Source organism: Polypterus senegalus, chromosome 1 (genome assembly GCF_016835505.1).
Source record: "Polypterus senegalus isolate Bchr_013 chromosome 1, ASM1683550v1, whole genome shotgun sequence".
Lineage (NCBI taxonomy): Eukaryota > Metazoa > Chordata > Cladistia > Polypteriformes > Polypteridae > Polypterus > Polypterus senegalus.
Window position 1 is genome coordinate 182215790 of NC_053154.1, and position 24864 is coordinate 182240653.

At 38.9% G+C, this 24864-nt stretch overlaps 1 protein-coding gene across 1 annotated transcript in view; it reads left to right on the top strand.

Moving 5' to 3' along the window:
• The window catches only part of LOC120535962 (acyl-CoA (8-3)-desaturase-like), a 290759-nt gene that overhangs the window by 119306 nt on the left and 146589 nt on the right, over window positions 1-24864 (top strand). The window contains exons 3-5 of the mRNA XM_039764207.1: window positions 771-881; window positions 1331-1528; window positions 17934-18035. Of these exons, the coding sequence (XP_039620141.1) occupies window positions 771-881; window positions 1331-1528; window positions 17934-18035 (411 nt within the window). The remainder of the gene's footprint in view (window positions 1-770; window positions 882-1330; window positions 1529-17933; window positions 18036-24864) is intronic.

Consider the following 24864-nt stretch of genomic DNA (forward strand, 5'->3'; position numbering starts at 1 on the left):
TCTTCTCTCTGTCATTCCACTTTATTACACATAATTTATGGACTTATTTGTTTTGATTTCTTTGTATGTGTGGATTACTTGGGTTGTTACCAACATCTGGTGAAAATTTCATGTCAATATCCCCATCTCTATATATGTAAAATCCAATGTCTGTGTGCTTTTCACGAGAGAACTACTTAACATATTTAGGTGAGGTTTTTTTCTGTAATTTACTTGAACATTCTGGTTGATTTTGCAACTTCTCGTATCTCCCTAAGAATCATACCTCACTTGCAGGAGCAATATATTCACGCTAATCTGAGACAGAGGCAGCGGGCCAAGGGAGGGGGAAATGTGATGTCAGGAGTAGGGAGCCAGGCAGGGCCCTCCTCACTGTACTGTTTCACTTCTACGCGGGCAAATCCGCGAGGTACGGCTAATCAGAAATATATTTACATGACAACATTGAAAATGTTGACATGTTCAATACTTATTTTCCTCACTGTATTATTTTACATATTTTAATATCGGTTGACAGACATAAGGTTGCTTAAACCAAGTTTAGATGATTTGTATTTTTTCTATATACTGTATGTTGAACAAAAAAGTAGGTTAATGGAAATGCAGCTATTGATCCTTTATGTGCTTTTATATTTAATAAACACATCTATTTGTATATGTTTTGACCTACTTGAGATCATTCTGAGTCAAATATAAGATCACCACCTACTGTAAAGCTTTTTTTATATACATTTATTCAGATAACTTCATTTTTTTCCTGTTATTTCCAGGATGCATTTACTGCATTTCATTTGGACAAGCAAGTTGTAGGCCGTTACCTAAAGCCACTTCAGATTGGAGAACTGGCCCCAGAAGAGCCCAGTAATGAACCTGGCAAGAGTGTAAGTGTTTAGTTACAGAGGTGCAGTGCAACATCTATAAAACCACACCACTACATTTAGCATTATGTCTGGATCACGATTTATTATAAATGTGCCTGTTAATATAATGCTTTCTTACATTCCTGAATACCTTTTGCATTCTATCTATGGATAAATTTCAGGACCATGCACTAAAGCAAAATGGTAATTGTATCCACTACTACTGATTCAGAGTATGACCCTGAGCAGGTCAATTAATTTAAAGAAAAACACAAACGTCTTTAATAGTAATGCCCCATGGCATGATTGTTCATAAAAGAAAGATACAATGTTTTATTGACTTGACCTTTCCTGAATAGTTCAGTTGTTTTTCATTAATGCTGTTAGAAACAAAGTGTTTATTTACATGTACAGTGAAATACATTGTGTATTATCTGGATTTAATTTCTGTGTTGTGTTAAACATTACAGTTGGCTGTGATAGAAGATTTTCAGGAACTGCGGGTGTATGTTGAACAGGCAGGGTTACTGAAACCAAACAAGTTGTTCTTCTTTCTAATGCTGGTTCACATCATCCTTCTGGATATTGCAGCATGGTTTACCTTGTGGCACTTTGGCACCTCCTGGCTTCCATTTCTTGTTTCTGGAGTGTTGCTTAGCACTGTACAGGTGAGCATATGCTTTAGCTGGCTATAAACAATAAAGAAGAGATTTTTCTGAAACAGTTTTAAGTAATGAATTGACTGCAATATTTATTGTTACTTAATCATAATTACATACTCTGAGATAAGTTGGTATTCTGAGAAAAAATCATTTTTATGGCTTTTAATCTAGACAGAAGCCTCATCTGTTTATCAGCAACATGTACACTGGAAAGTCTTTCAGAAAAACAATTCTTTTAACAAAATATAGTTTATGCAGCTACTTGATATACTGTATATCACACTTAAGGATTAACATTCTCTTGTTACTTTCACTGCTTATATAAGTATACATATATGTGTGTGTGTGTATGTTTAGGTAAAAAGCTGAAAATTGGCAGGGTGGTACATCTAAGCCAGTGAGTATCCACTAAGTAAGGACAATTTTATATATAAATACGTAGGGGTTAAGAAAACGTACTATAAAGCAAAATACCTTAAAATCTCAAAAATGCTTGACTGATTTGACTGAAATTTGGAAATGGTATAAAAAGAAAAAATAGCTGATGCATGTTTTTATTTTTTTTGGTCAATTTTTCTTAGTGTTACGCTAACATACATGCTATGTACTCCTCTGAGATGAAGCTTTAGGCAAACAAGGGGAAAAACAGAAGCAATTAATGAACCACATGAACAAAAGACCTAACCAATATGGTGGATGGATGACTGACTAAGGGGCAATGTCCTGGACAAGAAAAAATAGACATGAACACATTTGGTGTCTATAGTGAGTTGTGAAAAAGAGGAAAGTTTACCAAAGCTCAAAGATTAGCAAGTGCTTTAAAGCTTTAATGACGGTACCATGTGCTGTGGCTGTGAGAGTAGGTCTTGCTTTGCTTGATGCAAATGGGAGGTAGAGAGAATTAGAGGTGAAAATGGTGTCCTCAGGTCAAAGATAAGCTGGGGCCAATGCTGTCAGCTTAAATTTAAGGGGTTCCCTACAAGCTACTCCACTGACTGTCATATACATTTGCATTTATGTGCCCAAGCTTTAAGCCATGTTTAGTTAACCCTTTAGTTACCTTCAGTCCTGTTCCTTATGTTTTAATTATTCATTTTTACAACTTAATTTAAGTATATACTTGTAATATACTGTGAAAGATTATATATTAACAAAAAAATTTATATATTCCCCTCCTTTGGGACTTCTTAAAGTCCCAATAAAAATATAAGGTCTAGTTTCCCACTTTAACTCTCTTTCTAATCTGTATAAAACATGTGTTTACTAAACATGTACCCCATTTAGGGCTAAAAAGAAGTAAAAGACCCAAAAACAATAACCGTGAACATGGAAAATCAAAGTCAAACAATAACATGTATCAGAGTACATTTTCTTCATTATGTTAACTTACGAATATATATTTAGCAATATATGTTCTATAATCAGATTATTTGGTGGAGACACAGACAGCACAAGTATTTACCTGAAAAACTTCAAATGTCTGTAGCTTATGGTGCCAATGATATGTACAACAACAACCAGAGATGGAATTCTAATATAAACATCCACACTTGCATCCTCATGCTGTCATCCACAAAGTTGCCCCTATTTGCATCCAGCTGTGGTCTTATTTGGTCATTACCTTTGCTGCATAAAGCAAACAGTTGTCTTGCCAAAAATTGGTGTCAATCCTCCCTTTGGAAGACATCAGCACTATTCTCATTACTGCAAGCCACTGACTCATGTCAAGCCAAATTAAATTGGACTGACTTTTAACTGGTAATGCTTCAAGTGTTACTATGATAATTGCTAATTTAATGTAAGTGTTAGTAATCATTTGTTAAATTCTGATTAACAGTCCAAATTACATACAGGCATTAATCCTTATAGGTGATTGGTCTATTCTCACCAAGGATCAACAGAACTATTTAAAACATCTATCCAAAAATGTTTACTCTTGCACATTACTTTTACTCTAAGTGCTGGCCGTGTTATGCTAATCACATTTGTTAAACTATTCAATTATTCAGTCAGTCAGTCATTATCCAACCCACTATATCTTAACTTCAGGGTCACGGGGGTCTGCTGCAGCCAATTCCAGCCAACACAGGGCGCAAGGCAGGAAACAAACCCCGGGCAGGACACCAGCCCACTTCAGCTATTCAATTATATTATCCATCTATCCATCCATTATCCAACCCGTTATATCCTAACTACAGGGTCATGGGGGTCTGCTGGAGCCAATCCCAGCCAACACAGGGCGCAAGGCAGGAAACAAACCCCAGGCAGGGCGCCAGCCCACCGCAGCTATTCAATTATATTATCCCAATTGGTATATAGGTTAAATCCTAAACAATTTAAATTCATAATAATCGTGCAGTATTTTCATTAATAAAATAGCAGTTACAATTTTTCAATAAATACATGTTGCTTATGAAAAGAGTTAATTTGCTTTGCTGTGCTTACAGATGATTAGCCATTCCTCATATGCCTTCCAGAACTCCATGGTTCAAATCTGCTTTGAAAAAAGTTGCTGCAAAAAAGAGATATCAGGGCGTGACTAAACAAGTGTACAGAAACAAAGTCAAGAGTGTTCAATTCAAGGAGGAAAAAGAAAGAACAGACCCAACAATAGACCTGCCTACAGGACATAAGCATAGTTAAAGTGGAGTGACAGTCTTGCGAAGTAAAAGTGTCGGGTCTTAGAGTCCAATACCCCAAAGCAAAGGGATATCAATATCTGAAACTCTTGATCCAATATGGACAGATGTCATCTATGGTTCAGGACCCACGATGATCATTCGTAGTCAAGCGTCACTAGAATAGTTGAGTTGTGATCAACTTGGACTGGAATTTGAGTACGTTGTCCAGTAGTCAATTGGTCAATGGCCTGGTCCATGACTTGATCCTGTCTCTGGTATGGCTAGTTTCTCCTTGGAATTAGAAAATGTGTTTCTTTGCAGACCTTTGTTGCAGCTCAGTCTCCAGGTTCAGATTCAAGTCCTGTTATTTTCAATATGCTGAGAAAAGCAGATATTATCTGCGGTTGCAAAGAATTAAAGATTGGTTCCATATTAGTCAATACTTCATCCGTAATTTATGAAAGTTATTTATGAATCCCAAAAATAATATTTCATAAGGTGTTAGACCTGTTTCGTTGGGGTACCCTTTATCAAATATAATGCTAGAAGCAAAACAGTTGGTCATTTTATCCAGTCACTGCTTGTCTTGTGGCTAATTTGTTTTTAATGGCCAAAAACCAATTCTGCAGGTGGTAAACACAATGAACAAGTTCCCATTTGTATTATCATGTTATTTCTCTCCACTTACCCTTTACCTATTTTCTTTAAGGTTAAGTGTACTCATCAAGTTCGCTACCAGGTTGGACTATTGTCGCACTTTAAGATTAACACACACATACATAGATATATGCATACACATAGACCCTAACCACAAAAGTACTGTATGAAAGACGTATACACATGCACGTTATTCCTTAGCACTTTAACCCACACAAATACCAGATGAATAACACATGCACAGTATGCTTTCCCTAGTACTCCAAGAGACTTACTTATCTCCAAGAATATATTCAAACATACAAAGACTCAACATGCCTGGCTATAGGCCATTTATCAACCAGTCAATGTTCTACTTTAACGGTGTTCATTACTTAACTCTCTTGGGCATGGAGTTCACTAGCGCTTCACAGGTTGCCACTAGAATCCTCTTCCACTCCTCCATGACGACATCACAGAGCTGGTGGATGTTGGAGACCTTGCGCTCCTCCACCTTCTGATTGAGGATCCCCCACAGATGCTCAATAAAATTTAGGTCTGGAGACATGCTTGGCCAGTCCAGCACCTTTACCCTCAGTTTCTTTAGCAAAGCAGTGGTCATCTTGGAGATGTGTTTGGGGTCGTTATCATGTTGGAGTACTGCCCTGCTGCTTCAGTATGTCACAGTACATGTTAGCATGCATGGTTCCCTCAATGAACTGTAGCTCCCCAGTGCCAGCAGCACTCATGCAGCCCCAAACCATGACACTCCCACCACCATGCTTGACCGCAAGACACACTGGTGTTTGTACACCTCACCTGGTTGCCGCCACACACGCTTGACACCATCTGAACCAAATAAGTTTATCTTGGTCTCATCAGACCACAGGACATGGTTTCAGTAATCCATGTCCTTAGTCTGCTTGTCTTCAGCAAACTGTTTACGGGCTTTCTTGTGCATCATCTTTAGAAGAGGCTTCCTTCTGGGACGACAGCCTTGCAGACCAATTTGATGCAGTGTGCGGCGTATGGTTTGAGCACTGACAGGCTGACCCCCCACCCCTTCAACCTATGCAGCAATACTGGCAGCACTCATACATCTATTTTCAAAAGACAACCTCTGGATATGACGCTGAGCACATGCACTGAACGTCTTTGGTTGACCATGGCAAGGCCTGTTCTGAATGGAACCTGTCCTGTTAAACCATTATATGGTCTTGGCCACCATGCTGCAGCTCAGTTTCAGGGTGTTGGCAATCTTCTTATAGCCTAGGGCAGGGCTATTCAATTACAAATTCAGTTGGGCCAGATTGTCAAACCAAGAAGGTTAGCTGGGCCAGTCATTTTAGCGGCAAAGCAGCTCGTAATGACAAATTTTAAAACCAACACAAACAAATTTATTGAAAAACATAAGGTTTATTCATTGTTTCTCTTTTAACTTTGGTCAGTTTGCAGAGCAAAAGGTGCATACAAAAATAGCTGAATTAACAGAATCTGAGGTAGCCACTATTTTTTCCACTTACAAATGAAAAAAAAACTGACCTAGGCTACATATCTAACCTATCTGATCACAAAGTGCATAAAACAAAATAGTGCACAGTAGTAGGCTATTAGAAATAACATTGTTTCCTTTTGAAACAAAATAAACAACTTGCACACATTTGACCCAGGAACATCTCAAAGTGCATAAAATAAAAAGTGCACAGTATTCACAACTATAACAACACTGAGGGAACATATTTTAAATCACCATGTGTGATTAGGCATGCCTCTGTTACGCATCCCACATTATATTGATGTATTGTATGGAACATAACCTTTGCTGTTATGAAATATAATTTTAAAAACTAAAATTACTGTAAAATTAATTTACTATAAAACATCTAAATAAACTCCCCCCATATTGACACTTGTGTTCATTTTGCTAATATTATTTTATGTTTAGAGGAAATGCGGAGCAAGATGAAATCAGTCAGTAAGGACCTCAGAAATTGACCCCATTAAAATAACAACATAGAGCCGAATGTTTCTCCTACATATAATACAAATATTTCCAGAGATGAGAAACAACATCAAAAGAAAAGAGAAGGCAAAGGGGTGTGAATGTTTTTGATTAATGTCTTTTTAACACATTTGAACTCAGTTAGCTTTTATTATTATTATTATTATTATTGTTATTAATCATCTGGTATTTAAAGCATTTACATACTCTTGTCTCCCATGGTTACATTTATTTCACTCCACACACAGAACGTACAAGTCTGAACAGTCATTTCCTGTTGCTGGGCAGCAGTGCTAACCAGTGCGCCACCTTGCCACCCTAATTGAAATTACCTAACAACTCATGTAAAGTATTTAAAACAATATACGTAACATATATATTCACCTTGACATTTAAAACCTATTTATTAATTTAGCTGACACACACAATTATACACACACACACACACACACACACACACACACACACACACACGCACACTCACACACACATACACACGCACATACACACACACTATGTCTGTGCTCAATATACATTCTGTATTTTCCAAAAGCATAACAGTATCCTCAACATCACACACATATCAGCAGCATTTTATTCTTCAAAAAAATTGTATCAGTTATACTTTGTAATTAAAAAAAGACTTGATCTGGGTCTGAAGGAAAATGTTTTGCATATTTATAAATATTTATATTAACAAAAGTGGAGATGTTTTGATTTTGCCAAATATTACATATATTCAAAACTCATTTTAGCCCAAATTAACTCAGAGCTCTGGAAATTTATATAAAATATTTCTAAATTTGTGTGCACAATATATTTTCAGCATACAGTTTGAACATTCAGTTTAATAGTAGTTCATTTCAGACAAAGAAGTCCCATTTGCATGTCATTCCTTAGACACAGTATAACATTTTCAAATACACAAAGCATTCTTTTAACATGTTTAAAGCATTTAAATATTTTACACCTTTTATTCTTACGCCTCATTCTTTTCATAAGTCCTCTCAATTTTTCTTATTCACTCTCTGCACTCTCTCCTTTCTTGCATGACTCAGTTGCGCATTCAGATCATTTTAAGTGATTTTTTAACCAATCCCCCTTGGTTTCGAATCAACCTCTGTATGTATCAAATTCATAAGCACTGCTACAGTTAAACTCCTCTTCAATTTCCTGATTTATGTAAATTGGAAGAAAACCTTTATAAATACAAAGAGTACATACAATCTGACTATCTCGACTACACCTGCAATTTCTCTCTGGGCTCATATGTTTATGGTCCAATATGATCTATAATAAAATCTTTGACCTTTTCCTTTTTTTACAAAAAAAAAAATCTACACTCCTCCTTTGAATGACCTATTAATTCTGCCGTCTTTAATCAGATGCTTCCTTGGTGGATCACAAAGTGTTTCACACAGTGATGGTCTCTGGGTCAAAGAGACCCTGTGATGAATTAAGTTAGTGACAATGAGAAAGCATCTTCTGTGGTGATCTGATTCTGTGACAAGGATAAAAAAAAGTCCAACAACTAGGAAGCCACACATATCACACAAAGTGTCTCATCTATGTGGCTCATTGATAAGGTACAACCCACACCTTCATGTCAGAGCGGTTTCCACTCACTCTCCACTTAGTCCAATGGAACTACTTAGTGCAATTCACTGAGGCTGCCTTCTGCCTTGGCCAGGTGCAGATCTTTTCTACAGTGATCGGCTCAATATAACCTTACAAGTATGAACAGATGACCCAAGTAATCTGCTGGGGCAGTATTAAACAGGAATTTTTACCTCCAATTCAGTCCTTCACTGATTTTACTGGGAGATTAAACTCACTCACATTCAACATTTGCTTATTTTGAATGGGGAAACACTCTCCAAAATTCTTTGTAAATATATTTATATCTGTGAACTTTAAAAGGAGAACATGTAAACAAATGAAAATACAAACAACTAATAATGATAATAATATATACTAAAATTTCAAATGATTCCTTCAGATTATTCAATTCAAAAGAATAGTTTCTGGTAAAATTGTGCTTTGCAATGACTATCAACAAAGCCTAGTTACTAGGAAAAGCAGGAATTCCTCTACTGCAGAAATGTTCTACTCATGGACAATTGTGTATAGCATGTTCAAGAGTAAGCTGTTCCAGCGAATTAATAATATTATTACTAATTATTTGACTGATGCCTTTATCCAGAGCAACTTACAACATTTACGATACAATTTGTTAATTTTATTTTGTTTGTTTTTTTCATCTGGACCTTAGGCAGATGAAATGACTTGCTTATGGTCACACAGTTTTAGTATTTGAACCCACAGTCTCAGGGTTTAAAGTCCTAGGTCCAGTTCCTTAACTACTACACAACTTGGTTAAAAAATACAAATATTATATACAGAAAGTACTTAATTAGTTACATACAACTTCTAACTCAGCTACTGAGTCGATTTCACAATAAGGGAAGCTCATTGACTTGTAAATTTCTTGGGGAAAGCCAGGTAACTCAGATAACTAAGATTTGGAACACCACAAAAGTAAATTCCATATAATTGGATGGAAAATAAGGTTTGAAAAGTTGAATGTCAATCTTTGCAGTTAAGTGAAACTGTTGATTGCCGATTTTCAGTGATGACGATATACTTAGGGCTACTTAGGGTTTTCTAGATAGAAGAAGCATGTTCAAGTTCCCAGAGCAGGAAGTGACTTCATAGTTCCTCATGCTGTCAATTTTTAGGACTGAGGGTAAAAAGACAGGAGAGGTAGTAAGTTTTGGTTTGGGGTGGAACTACTGATAGAAGACCCCAATGTTGTCTCCAAATTGCACATATGTAACATAAGACCCCCACCCTGAGCCCAGATCATTTGAGTCAGGTGCCCAAATCGAGAGGTCATACACACAAGAAAGAGCATATTGGTGGTGTGAAGGGAGCATCGATGGTTTACAACCATAAATTTAAATGGTTGTGGAAAGGAAGACATTGCAAATTCACCACCTACAGTCTGGCGTGGGTACTAAGATGATGGAACTAGAGCAGGTACTAAATCTTTACTCAATAACACACATTCATTTAATTTCAAGCACCGGTTCTACTCTTTTTCCCTCTGGGGGTTTTATGGGCATTCTCTGAAAATCAGCCTCAGTTGGTATAAAGGTCATGTGCAATTAGAGAAGTCCGACCTGGCTTTCCATTCACCACTACTTGGGCAGATAGGATGGCTGCTTCCAGCTCCAATCTCTGGTGGGATTTCAAATCAGGACCAAAATTTAACTAATAATATGAGCCCAAGAATGTGGTACAAAGCATAATACAAATAGTTAAAAAACACATGAAAAGTTACCAGTGACACCAAAACAGAATTATACAAAGGATTATACAAGAGATAAGGTTTAATTTATTTTTAAAAACTGGTAGTGACTTGACCTCTGAGTTTCTGAGAAAATGCATTCCACAAGGGTGGAGCAGAGACACCCATTGTGCCCTTCGTAGTCCTAGGACTGGTAAGCAGAGGACCAATTTGAGATGATCTGAGTTGTTGAGCATGAACATACAGTTGTAGAAGATCAGAAAGATAAGATGGAAATTGATTATTTAAGGCTTTGTAAGTTAACAGAAGTATTTTGTAAATAATACAAGATTTAATTCGGAGCCAGTGCAATTCCTTCAAAGTTGGCGTACCAAGTTCTAAGAGCGTGGTGTAAATGAGAACCCTAGCAGCACAGGTCTGAATGTACTGCATTTTATTAAGAACAGATTTGGAAGACCATGCAATAAGGAATTACAGTAGTCTATCCGAGATGTAATAAAAGTAAGGGCTAAGCATTCCGTATCTGCCTAGTTCAAAGATAGTTGAAGTTGGGCTAAATTCCTTACGTGATAAAACAACATTTTTAACTTCAGTTATTAACATATGGAACAAATAACAGAAAGGAATCAAATGTAACACTTAGATTTCTAACTACAGCTGAAACCTGAACAGGGATATTATCTAATAATGCAAATTGGTCCATCTTAGCCAACAGAGACTTATTCACCATAAAAAGTATTTCAGTTTTTTCACTGTTAAATTAAAAAAGTGTATGTCAGCCATAACAACATCATTTAGACAAGCAATAAGAGCAGGAGATGGAAAGAAATTATATATATATATATATATATATATATATATATATATATGTTGTCACACACGTGCGAGTTGGAGGCAGTCAAAGAGCCTAAAGGTGAGTGAAATCTTGCGAGACAAGGGTTTATCACGTGGTACTTATCTGAATCTCTTTCTACCTACAGAAAACTGGAAGAAAAATAAACACATCCATATTCAGTTTCAAAATGGCCACGATGACGTCACTTCCGGTTCCAATCTGATGACGTCACTTCCGGTTCCACACTCAACTACTCCAGTCTACTCATGATGATGTTGGTTCCGTGATCCCGCCTCCAATCGTCACTTCCTGCCAACCATTTCCTCTCCCATCATCCCATCTGTTATATAAACACCATATTGTTACAGTATTGCATTCACTTTGTACTGAAAAGTCATTTTGAATCATCCTTATTTCATTTTGTCTGGACGACAATATATGGGGACAATCCCCAAATCTTTTTCTATTTTGAGAAGACTCTTATTTATTACAATTGGCGTAGTCGGCAGGATACTTGTTCATCATGAGCGAAGAACAGGACCTTAATACTGTACCGAGTACGATTATGGGAGATCTACAAACTCTGAAGATTCAGATGGGGGAAACCAGGACCCAATTAGCCGAAACCGAGGCTCGTTCCCGTGCTGATGTACGGACGGAGGTGGCTCGGTCACAGCCAATTCAGTTAACCCCCTTGACTGAATCAGATGACATCAAGTCTTATTTTCTGATATTCGAACGTACCGCTAAGCGGAACGCTTGGCCGAGGTCGGAGTGGGCGTACCTACTGGCTCCCTATTTGAAGGGAACGGCGCAGAGGGCCTATTACGACTTAACCGAGGAGCAGGTGGCCGATTATGATGCTCTCAATTGGTGTACAAACGCTACAGCAGTTCACCGGAACAACAGGCGAGAAAGTGGAGGGAGTGGCAATTTGATCCTTAAAGGCCGTTAAGAACTCAGGGCTTTGAAGCCTGGGGAAAGGTGTGTCGCTGGCTATGGCCCTACATCAACTCCTTCCACAAAATGGCTGAGCTCCTTGCGTGCGAGACATTCGTACATGCCCTCCCTGACCACATAGCCCAACAAGTCCGGAAGCATAATTTCGAAGATATGGACACCTTGATAAAAATAGCAGAGCGTCATTGGGTGGCCTGTAAATCGGGGCGGTCGGAACGGACTTCTCGCCGAACCCAACAGATACGTGGGGCAGTCCCTGAGCCCCCCTGACAAACTCCCGAACCTGCCGTTCGTAGAAGGGACAGATCTGCCAGTCCCCTTGCTGTTTCAAGTGCGGGGAGATTGGACATCTGTCCCTGAACTGTGCCTACGAACCGATGGATTGCTCGGTAGTAAGGGGAGAAAGGTACTGTGCCACAGTGACTAACCCTCTGTCTCTTCCATATACAGGTGCAGTTATTATAAATAGCAGAAAGGTAAGGGCAATGTTTGACTCCGGGAGTAACATTTCCATTGTTGCTACCCGTTACGTATTACCGCAACAGTGGACTAAAGGGAAAACTAGTCTAAAATGTATACATGGGGATATTAAATATTACAAAACAGCCAGGTATGTAATATCGGTAGATCATAAAATAACCAGTATGGCTATGGCGGTATTACCCGATCCCCCTTTGGAATAAAACAAGATTGGAATAAAATTAACAGCGTTAATAATGTAACTGCATCTAATAAGAATTTGGGCATAGTGATGGAGAATAATGCTCCGACTGCCTCCACGCCGTGTCCCTCAGTAGCACGGATCCATACGGGTACCCAGTGTGAAAGTTTTGATGTCCCATCGTCCTTTGCGGGAGCTGATACAGTCGACGCAGAAGGCGTAGAGACAATAGCCCCTCCCATTGAACTCGAAAGAGATCCAATACAAAACTTAACGACACAATTCCGATTAACTTCATCGTCATTCAAAAGAGAACAATGGAATGACGGTTCATTAAATAATGCTAGAAATGCAGTAGTATTTACCGAGGGTTATACAACCCTAGATCCCATGCCACCGATGCCGTTATTTGTAATTAAAAATGATTTATTATATAGAGTGGCAGAACACGAGGGTGAAGTGCGGGCTTTGTTGTTAATCCCACGTACTTTTCGGCGAAACGTGACGAAAGGGTATTGGCAAATTCCTTTAACGGATTCTGCAAAAGAAAAAAACGCATTTAGCACTCCCAGCGGACATTGGCAATACCGGGTCCTTCCTTTTGGTTTGCACGGGGCGCCAGCTACTTTCCAACGTCTGGTAGACACACTGCTACGGCCCCACAATTCCTATTGTGCCGCCTACCTAGATGACGTTGTCATCTATTCCAGCACATGGAAGGAAAATGGTACTTTCCACACTGGCAGCAGCAGGGCTTCGTATTAATCGAAAGAAATGTTTCTTTGGATTGAGAGAAGCCAAATATTTGGGCTATCTAGTGGGGGGAGGTGTCGTGAAACCAAAATGTCTTAAAATTGATGCCATCATAAATTGGCCCCGTCCGATAAATAAGCGGCAAGTACAAGCATTTTTGGGATTAGCTGGTTACTATCGTCGCTTTGTGCCACATTTCTCAGAAATTACTGCACCCTTATCTAATTTGACAAAGAAACGGGCACCTATAAAAGTAGTATGGGATGATACAGTAGATAAAGCATTTAGTGACTTAAAATTGGCCCTTACGTCATCACCTGTATTGAAATCTCCTGACTTTTCTCTTCCTTTTGTTCTCCAGACCGATGCATCGACCACAGGACTGGGTGCCGTGTTGAGCCAATGTGTTGAGGGTGCTGAACACCCCGTTATGTATCTGAGCCGGAAACTGGTGGACTGTGAGACGAAGTATGCTGCGGTGGAGCGAGAGGCCCTAGCGATTAAGTGGGCTATCACATCATTGAGGTACTACCTATTGGGGCGGGAATTTACTCTGGTGATGGACCATGCCGCTTTACAGTGTATGTCCCTTCATCGGGAGTCGAATCCTCGTGTCACTAGGTGGTTTTTGGATCTTCAACCGTACCGTTTTAGCGTTACTTATCGTAGGGGTTCCTTGCAGGCCAACGCTGATGCTCTCTCCCGGGTTCACAACCTCTCGGTGCAGATCGCCCGACCGGATGGGTCTGGGCTGAGGGGGGGGGTCATGTCACACACGTGCGAGTTGGAGGCAGTCAAAGAGCCTAAAGGTGAGTGAAATCTCGCAAGACAAGGGTTTATCACGTGGTACTTACCTGAATCTCTTTCTACCTACAGAAAACTGGAAGAAAAATAAACACATCCATATTCAGTTCCAAAATGGCCGTGATGACGTCACTTCCGGTTCCAATCTGATGACGTCACTTCCGGTTCCACACTCAACTACTCCAGTCTACTCATGATGACGTTGGTTCTGTGATCCCGCCTCCAATCGTCACTTCCTGCCAACCATTTCCTCTCCCATCATCCCATTTGTTATATAATCGCCATTTTGTTACAGTATTGCATTCACTTTGTACTGAAAAGTCATTTTGAATCATCCTTATTTCATTTTGTCTGAACGACAATATATGGGGACAATCCCCAAATCTTTTTCTATTTTGAGAAGACTCTTATTTATTACTATATATATATATATATATATATATATATATATATATATATATATATATATATATATATATATAGGTATTATTAACATAGCAGTGATAGTCTGACCATATGCAGGAGATGTATGACATAAAGGAAGCAGGTAAATATTAAATTAATAGAGCCCCCTGAAACCGAGCCTTGTGTGACACCCAGAATAAACATGGGCCACTGGAGAATTATGAGGTTCCAATACAACAAACTACTGTTTGTCTGATAAAAATATCTAAAGCAATCAAGAACAGTTCCACTAATACATAGTAGTGACCGCAAACATTAAAGCTCTATTGTATGACAGATTATGTCAAAAGCAGCACTGAGGTCCAACAAAACAAGTATGCCCATAGCCCCTGAGTCAGCAGTCATTATCAGATCATTAGTCACCTTTACTAGAGCTGTCTCTATGCTGTGACGAGAACAAAATCCAGACTGGAGTGGTAGAAATAAAGCATTTACAGTAAGTGTGTGTGAGCCTGCAGTGGTGTAACCACAGCATGTTCCAGAACTTTGCAAAGAAATGGAAGTCAAGAAATGGATCAGTAATTAGCTAAACAATTTGGATTTAGTCCAGCATTCTTCAGGATTGGTCTAACAATTCAGTACTGTAGGTACCAATCATGAAGATTGGGAATTATTAATTATATTTGTTATGACAGAACAAAATACAAGTAGACATTGTTTTATAAGTGAAGTAGGAGGTTAAGATTGTTTACAATAAAAGTGGAGAAACAAGTAACTTGCTTATTAAAGGAAGGAAATTTGAATTTTATTTATAAACTTCAGGTTTAACAGCATTACCACAGTTTGCTTTATTTAATTCCAATCAAAAAAACTAAACAATTTTGAACAAAGTTCAGGACTGACGAAAGTGGCTGATTTATGATGAGATTTGATAAAGATAGAGAATAAAACATTGGGGTTTTTATAGAATTTTAATGCAGAGATGAGTGCATTTATGTAAGCTGATTGGTGTGCTTTGAATGCCTCACAATGTATCTTAAATCCAGTTTTCTTGTAGAAACTCTCATGTTGGTGTCTCTGGGATTTCATGGAGCAGAGATTATAATTATACCAAGAAGACTGGGAAAAACTAACAATTTGTGATTTAAGGGAGCTAGAGTGTCCAAGGTTTCCATTTCTTCCAAAGTTTCAGTAAATTGAGATGATAGATTCTCTCAGCTGGCCAAAGATTTGATTGTTTCACCAAGTAATCAACCACCCCTTTTTTCTTTAATTGAGTATAGCTCTTGCCAATGAGCCAACAATTTATTGTGAGAGGTGGGGATTAGAACCCTGATTCAGATCTCCAGGATTGAACTCATAGGTTGTCCAGCCACAGTCATATATGTGGGACAGTGCTGACTGTACTTGTTCTATATTCTCTTTTAGAGTCAGTTGATTTTTTTTTTTAATCTTTCGAGTAACTGTGTGCAGTCCCGGTCTTAGGTATTATGGGGCCCCCCTGGAAGCTCTGCGAAATGCGTGAAAATTAGACCAAGGAGACGTTTTCTTGTAACGTTACAAGGTAATCACCCTGCGTCCCTTTTTCGCCCCCGGAGTAGTTAGCTGCGAGGTGGAAGGATTTATGAGATCTTGACTTCTTCTTTCTTCTTCAACGAATGATGATGAGGGCTGATTCACTGATGTGAACGTTCGAACCATAGAGATCTTGACTCAAGCCGCTCCGCTTTTATAGACAGCCGCCCACGCGGACACGCCCCCGCTGGCCCACGTGATTTAAACATGCGAGGGGAGGGGCGGGCCAGGGCCCTAGGCGGTCGCCTATTTCGCCTATGCCTAAGGCCGGGCCTGCTGTGTGATATATTACCTCATTCTCACACCCTTTTATCACAATATCCAATAGACTATGGACAACTATGATTGTCATCTGTACAATAAATCACAAGGGGGGAACCCTGTGAAGGCTTGTATGACTTTCCAATATGCAAAAACGATGAAGGGGAGTACGTGATCCCATTACCTCCCATCCTCACTGACTGCCTCATGTAGCATTTCTTTGAGTGTCTGATTGTATGCAAAATGAAAAAGCAATCCTTGGTCCATAAGGACTTCTTTAGGGATGCCGACACAAACAAAGTTTCCATTAATTCCCATGCGATTTTTTTGGAATTGGCTAGCCTTAGAGAAATAGACTTGAGATATCAGGTTGCATAATCCACAAGAGCCATAATATATTTATGACACTATGCTAAAGGCTCAAGTGGTCCCACTATATCCACAATAATCCACTCAAATGGAATTCTAATTAAAGGCAAGCAAGTGAGAAAAGCACAGTCCCTCTGAGGAATTTTCTATACTTGACATTATAGACAGGAATTACAAAACTGGTGGATCTTCTTGTTTGTTCCCAGCCAATAGAAACAAAGTTTAATTCTCTCCAATGTTTCGTCAGACCTGAGATGGACTCCTAGGAGATAGGCATATCCTAGCTCCTAATCCTGACACCAGTAAGCTTTTGTCAGTAGCAACAATCTTTGTACCTTTGCTTCATGTTATACCTTCCAATTCAGTAAGTCATTGATTATTACAAAATATGGCCCCTGTGGCATGAGATGCATGGTTCCTTATGTATCTATAAGGACAGCTGTATTCTTTGAAAATGTCAGGGTATTTTCATTCCACTTCTCCTTTTTGAATGATGCAGGTAAATGGCGACACTGAAAATGAAGGTTAACAAGAGGGTCTGGCATGACCACCCAGGTGGCAGGGTTTCACAGAAGTGTTGTGAGTAGGCTGCATGACACCACCTACCTTTTACTGGGTGGCCACATCATTTGTCTCTGGACAAGGAAGTAACAACTTGAGACTGGGGCTTTCCCACCTATAGCCAGGCCCTCTGACTTCAGAGGTGTACAATGTACTTGATCAGTCCTGCCTGAGTATGATGGAGTATGAGGGACTGTGCACAACAGCCACTGTTAAAGCCCCTGTTTCCCCTTAGAATATAATCACACAAGTGGCAGAACTACACCAGTGAGTTTCACTGTGGATACAGGTAAGACTGGTCTGCCCTGAGACCCAGTGTTGCAATAGTACATTTCGGTGAGTGACAACGGAAATGTTGATCCCAGAATCTATTATTGCCCGTTGATTACATCTACAACTTTATACAGAAGGAAAAGCTGGTTAGTGACTGTTAACACACAACTGTCTGTGGAGTACATGTTTGCAAATAATGTATTTTATTAATGAAAGAGAGCAGACAACATGGAAAACATGCAAAAATACCATTATTGCTTTTAATTGACTTGTGTTTTTACTGCAACATACACAAGCAACTTTGGAATTTACCTGTGTCCCACTGGCAGGAAAACCTTGTGCATAAGTGGTTAATTTACCTGCTATCTTTATTGTTTACTCACAGGCACAATCTGGATGGCTACAGCATGACTTTGGGCACCTATCTGTCTTTAGAACTTCTCGCTGGAATCACTTCTTACATAAGTTTGTCATTGGGCAGCTCAAGGTAAGAGTGGATTTCATTTGTAGGGGAAATGTTCGACAAATTTTTTAGTCTTCAGCCAGCCTGTAAATATTCCTCAGATTTATCTGTATTTGAATCTTAATTGTGAAATTAAACAAAAATAGATACACTATGCCAGATCTTGTCCCATATTTAATAGTGTTATAACAAATATTACTGAAGTGCAAAAACAAATGGATAGTTTTTAGAAAATAGATGGAAAATATATGGATTCAGTCAGAGTGCACATCCATTATAATAGGGGCTGTAACTATGTCAAAAAGATTACTGTATCTAATGTCAAGTACAGTGCTAGCAATATCATTCAAGGAAGCATGGGACAGAGGCTTTACTTGGGACAGAGGGAAAAGTGAATAGCTCCAAATATTAAGATAGTTGATGTTTGGATTCGAATAAACAGCATTATAAGACCATATACTACCTGTGGGTTATAGGTCCCTAATGCAGAAAACTGTTAAAATTTAGAGGGGGATTATGGTTTTAGGGAACATTAATTCCCAAATATTAACTGGGCTGGTGTTATACTTAATAGATCACAAGAACTAATGTAACATACTCACCAGTAAATAAAACACCCCAGAAATATCATTATCATTGGATGCAGAAAAAGCATTTGACATGATTGAATGGAAATACCTTGTAAAGGACAGCCGTGTCCCACGCCTGTCAGGGACGCCCATGCTGCTTATGTTCCGGGGAAGCCGCCATGGGCCAAGTCCAATGCCTCCCCCGGGAAGCTTGGTGGCAGTCTCCCTGGCCAACGGTGATTCCTCAACCACCCACAGGGCTCCATGGGAGATGGAGTCCTCCATAGCTTGGTTGGGTCCTGGGGTGGCCGCTAGGGGGGCTGTCTGCTTCCAACAGCCCGGTTGGACGAGTCTTAAGCCCCACCCGGAAGTGCAACTAGGACCAGGTGGTTAATCACCTGGAACGCTTCCAGGTGGGCTATAAAAGGGCCCAGCCACCACCACTAAAGGAGCCAGGGTCGGGAGGAGGAGGACTATGCTTGTGGAGGAATGGTGGTAAAGGAGAAGAATGTTTTGGTGCTGTTGTGATTGCTGCTTGGGACTGTGTATTGCCTGTGGGTCACGGGGAAGACGTGTGCCCACGGGTGAAGAAAAATAAAAATCTTGTTGGTTTTAGACGTGCCTCTGTGTCTTTCTGTGTCGGGTCAGCTGCCTATATAGCGCCTTTTTGTTACAACCTTTTCACTACATTAGAGAAATTTGGGTTTGGCCCGAACATTTTTGCATGGATCAAACTACTGTACACCAATCCAGAAGCTTCAGTCTGTATTAACAACATTTGCTCAGACTACTTTAAACTAGAACGTGGTACCAGACAAGGATGCCCCTTGTACCACTGCTATTTGCAATCGCCATTGAACCACTGGCGGTTCACTGTCACTGATCAGATAACGGGGATTATCAGATAGGGACTTGAACAGAAAATTTCTCTATATGCAGTCTTAACAGCACTCACAGAATTTCAAAAGATCTCTGGTCTCAGAATTAATTTGAATAAAAGTGTACTCTTTCCAGTGAATTCTTAAGCATATAATATTAGATTAGACACCCTACCTTTTATCATTGCAGATCAGTTTAAATATCTAGAGGTTAACATCACCAGTAAACACAAAGCTCTTTATCAACAAAATTTTGTCATCTGTATGGAAAAAATTAAGTAAGACTTGCATAGATGGTCAACCCTTCATCTCACTCTAGCTGGAAGAATTAACGTTGTTAAGATGAGTATTCTTCCTAAGCTTTTTTTATTTAAAAAAATTCCAGTATACATTAATAAATCATTTTTTAAGCAATTAGATTCAACAATGACCTCATTTATTTGGAACTCAAAACATCCATGTATCTAAAGAGTGACCCTACAAAGACCTAAGGCAGAAGGTGGCATGGCTCTACCTAACTTTCAGTTTTATTACTGGGCAGCAAACATACAAGCTATAAAATCCTGGACACAAATAGATGAACATACACAGGCTTGGTCCACAATAGAAGTAAAATCCTGCAGTACTTCTTTATATTCCCTGCTCTGTGCCCCAACAAATGTAAGTTATCACCATTTTACTAATAGTCCATTACTGCTTCACTCACTCAGAATATGGAATCAATGTAGAAAGCATTTTAGGATGGAGAATCTTTTATTTGTGGCACCTCTGCAAGAGAACCACCTCTTTCAACCCTCACAAACATATGCAGTTTTTAATATCTGGAAAAGATTTGGGATTAGATTGCTTAGAGATCTTTATATAGGCAACATTTTTGCATCCTATGAACAATTACAATCCAAATTTAACTTTCCAGCTACACATTTCTTTCACTATCTTCAAATTAGGAACTTTGTTAAACAGAACCTGCCAGATTTTCCTCATCTTGCACCGTCCTCCAGGCCCGAAAAAATATTGCAAAATTTTGAGGACTTAGACACCATCTCTGCAATATATAAAATTATTTTACAGTCCCTCCCTTTCAAAGATCCAAGAGGACAATGGGAAAAAATCTTTTAATCAATATATCACAAAAGGAGTGGAAGGTAACAATGCAGAGAATTCACTCGAGCTCCATATGCACAAAGCATACTATCATTCAACTCAAAATTATATATCGAGCATATCTGACTCGCTTAAAGCTGTCGAAAATGTTCCCAGGTCAAGATCCAACCTGCGAACGCTGCAATCAAGTCCCAGCTTCACTGGGTCACATGTTTTGGGCCTGCAGCAAATTAACATCATTTTGGACCAAAATTTTAAGTGCCTTTCAGACAGCCTTGGTGTCACAATCCCTCCTAACCCATTAACAGCTGTGTTTGGGGTTCTTCCAGATGGGCTTAAAGTGGAGAAGGACAAACAAACTGTGATTGCATTTTCTACACTATTGGCGCACAGACTTATTTTGCTAAATTGGAAGAATCCTAACTCTCCTCTTTTAAGTCAATGGGAAACCAATGTTTTATACTATTTGGAATTGGAAAAAATCAAATTCTCAGTTAGAGAATCGGTACAGAATTTTTTCAAAACCTGGCAGCATCTAATTAATAACATTTTAGAATAAGCTCTTAAAGCACAGAGGAAGCAATTTTTCCGCATTTCTTTTTCTTCTCCATTCATCTCTATTGCCCTTTTAAACTAATCAATTTAGGTATGTTTACAAGCTTTAAGTTTTACTCCGTTGGCCATGCTCTCTTTCTTAGGGGTGGGGGTTAAGTTGTTTTCATCCTATTTTTTTGTAAAAATTGATTTATTTGTATGGAATGATTACAATAAAATTAATACAATTTTTTAAAAAAAGATCACAAGAACTTAACATTTTAGTCTTAATCAGTAACTATTTTTGAACACAGTATGTTAAGGCATCAGCTTGAGGGGATGCCTGTCTAGAATTAGTATTCAATAATAATCAGGGTAGAACTGAAGGGGTAAAAGTGAGTGAACCATTAGGATCTAGTGACTACAACATAATAATTTCCCAATGATTTAGCAGAGTACATATTTTAGTAGAGCAAACTTTCAGCAGAGGAGGCAAAGACTCAGTACGATAAATTGGGATAAGCTTTTACATGTGAGTTGAGGAGGTATGGAATTTTAAATATTTGTATATATAATGCATCACAAGTTCATCAAAAAACTAAAAAACAGTAAGAAATTAATGAAAACTTTGAGGTGGATAAATAAGGAGCTAAAAAGGAAGTTACAAAGAAAATAGCAACTCCAGTGCAGACTATAGGGAATATGTGACCATCAATTAAAATTTAATAAAAGACAGTTGGAGAAAAAACTGCAGAAAATGAAAATGATGTGACAAAAAGAAATTCTTTTCATATTTTAGTAATAACAGAATAGTCAAGGAAAAGAGTATTAGAAATGGTAAAGTCAGTGAGTACATACTGTACACTGTATAAATCTTTGACACTTATTTTTTTAAAATGGTGGTACAAAACTGGCTCAAAAAAAGGAAGAAAAGGGCAATGGTGACAGGAATGTTTTCAGAATTAGGTGCTTAGGACACAACTCTTTTTTATGTACGTAAATGATCTAGATAAGGAAAATAATTAATAAGCCATTTAAGTGTGATGATTCCAAACTAGGTTACTGAGGGACTTAGACAGCATACAGGCTTGGGCAGATTTGTGGCAGATGAAGTGTAATTTACAGAAGCCATTGAGAAGGCTACCAAAATGACTGGGCTTAGGTCTTTCCTGTAAACCAGCTGGAGCTCGGCCAGACATGAATCATAGAACTATATCCCATCCCACACACACCTAGCCAGTCATAGTTTCAGAGGGCATCGTGTAAATAACCTAGTTAGTATTTGCACAACAATCGCCACACAAGTTGCCGCGATAATGCTGAGTGAAAAAATTGAACAGTGAATCAACATCAAATTTCTTGTGAATTTTCTGTTTTTCTGTAAAGCAGTTTTTCATTGACAAAAACATTCCTATCCTTGATATTCTTCCCTATTTGCCCGATTTAGCTCCCTGTTATTTTTTCTTGATTCCAAAAATCAAAAGTGACCTGAAGGGAACACATTTTTCTTCAATGATTGAAGTTCAGACAAAAACGGCAAGCCTGTTGAAGAGCCTCAAGCCAGAACACTTCCAGCAGTATTTCAATCAATGAAAGATACATAAGGAGTGGTGTAGAGATCGGGAGGGGGAGTATATAGAAAGTGACAATGTTTAGAATGCTGTAATTCACCAATGATTTTTTTTTTTTTACCGATCCGGTTATTTTTGTCTCACCTCGTATAGCCTGGTGTGTAGACTACAAGTCCAAGGATGCTATGCTCAAGTTTAATAATGCACTGGTGATGCCTTATCTGGAGTACTGTGTACAGTTTCGGTATCCAGGCTTCAAAAAGGACATATCAGCACTGGAAAAAGTCTACAGAAGAGTGACTAGGCTGATAGTAGGACTGCAGGGGTGAATTATGAGGAAAGACTAAAAGAGCTGAGCGTTTTCATTTTAAGCAAAACAAGATTAATAGGAGACATGATCGAAGTGTTTAAAACACATTGGATTGCAAATATTTTAAAATGAGTTAATCAAGAATACGGGGGCATAGTTGGAAACTTGTTAAGAGTAAATTTCACACAAATATTAGGAGGTTTTACTTTACATAGAGAAATTCTGATATATAGAATAAACTACCAAGTATTGTTATAGACAATAGGACTTTAGGGACTTACACCTTATGTTAATGACCATAGGGTTGTAGTAGATTCATCACTATGTATACCCTGACAGAGTACAGAAGCAATCAAGAAAGTTAATAGAATAGGCTGAAGAGCGTCAGGTAGGAGAGGACGTTGGCGTTGAATGTTCGCCGCTTCTCCCTTTGAGCTTTATGAGTTTTATATTACTAATTTATTATTTTATTTTTACTTTAGTTTTTAGTTAAAAAGTTTCGTACTTTTTTGTACTGTTTCATCGTCTGCCGTTGGTTTTTACGGATTTTACCGAGTTTTATTAAGTTTTAGCTGATTACTCACTTGTTGCCCGGATATACTGTTTTACCGTCTGCCGTGGATTTTACGCATTTTATCAAGTTTTGCTGTCTACTCACCTGATGTCTGGATGCCCGGATTTTCTGTTTTATTGTCTGCTTTGGATTTTACGGCGCTGTCTGGATAGCATCTCTCCTTTCTTCCTCGGTCAGAATGGCGCTCAGTTATTCCAGCTCACAACTCCGCCGACTTAATCCCACAACCACTCCTGAAATTAACATCTCCATCATCAAGGAACTTGGACTTCTTAGCCGTCCTCGATACACTCATAGAGGCTCCGGTCGAAAGTTCATTTTCCATAACCTGCCAAAGTGCTCTGCCCCCAATATTCCATCTTTCTGGTCACCTGTCGCACGTTTGACGCGTCATCAGAGCACCGTCATTCCAACTACTATCAACTCTGAAAGTATCGTGAGATCTTTGCACTCCAGCATGGGAAACATCAGAGCTATTGAGAGAAACACCGCGAGATTCTCACATCCCTGCCTGGATTTATTTTGTGGAGTTGATTCTAACCTGCGTGGAGTGGATTTTAATGTTTTGCGACCAGTACAGAGATTGACCTCACAGTCATTAGTCAAATTTGAACTGTTTAAATCTCAATCCATCTGCAATACAGCCACACTGATTGAAGAACACATCAGGGAGAAAGGACTTGACTTCATGTGTCTGACAGAAACATGGCACCAGTCAGAGGTTTACTCTGTCCTAAATGAAGCCTGTCCTCCTGGCTACAGTTACTTGGAAGCAGCTCGCAGCACTGGGCGTGGTGGTGGCTTAGCTATCATCCACCGTCAGGATTTGGGGTTGTCCCGTATCTTGATACCTGCAACATCCTCCTGCGAGTGCCTTGCATTTAAATGTAAGCCTCCTTTTCCCATGACTGTTCTCCTTATCTATCGACCTCCAAAACCCAACTCTGCCTTCATCCCGGAAATGACTGATCTTCTCACAACACTCTGTGCTACCTCTGCCAACATCATAATTCTAGGAGATATAAATATTCATGTTGACAATCCCACAGGTTATCTCACTGCTGATTTCCTTGACCTATTGGATTCTCTTAATCTACAACAACATGTTGATGTCCCCACACATTCCAGGGGTCACACACTTGACCTGGTCATTTCAAATTCTGCCTTAATCAGTAACTTACAGGTATATGATCTTGGTATTTCAGACCACAAAGTAGTGTCAATGGAGCTGCCCATTCTTTCCCCCCATATAAAACTAAAACGACAGATACATTTCAGAAATCTGAAGAACATCAATGTTGATGCCTTGGCCC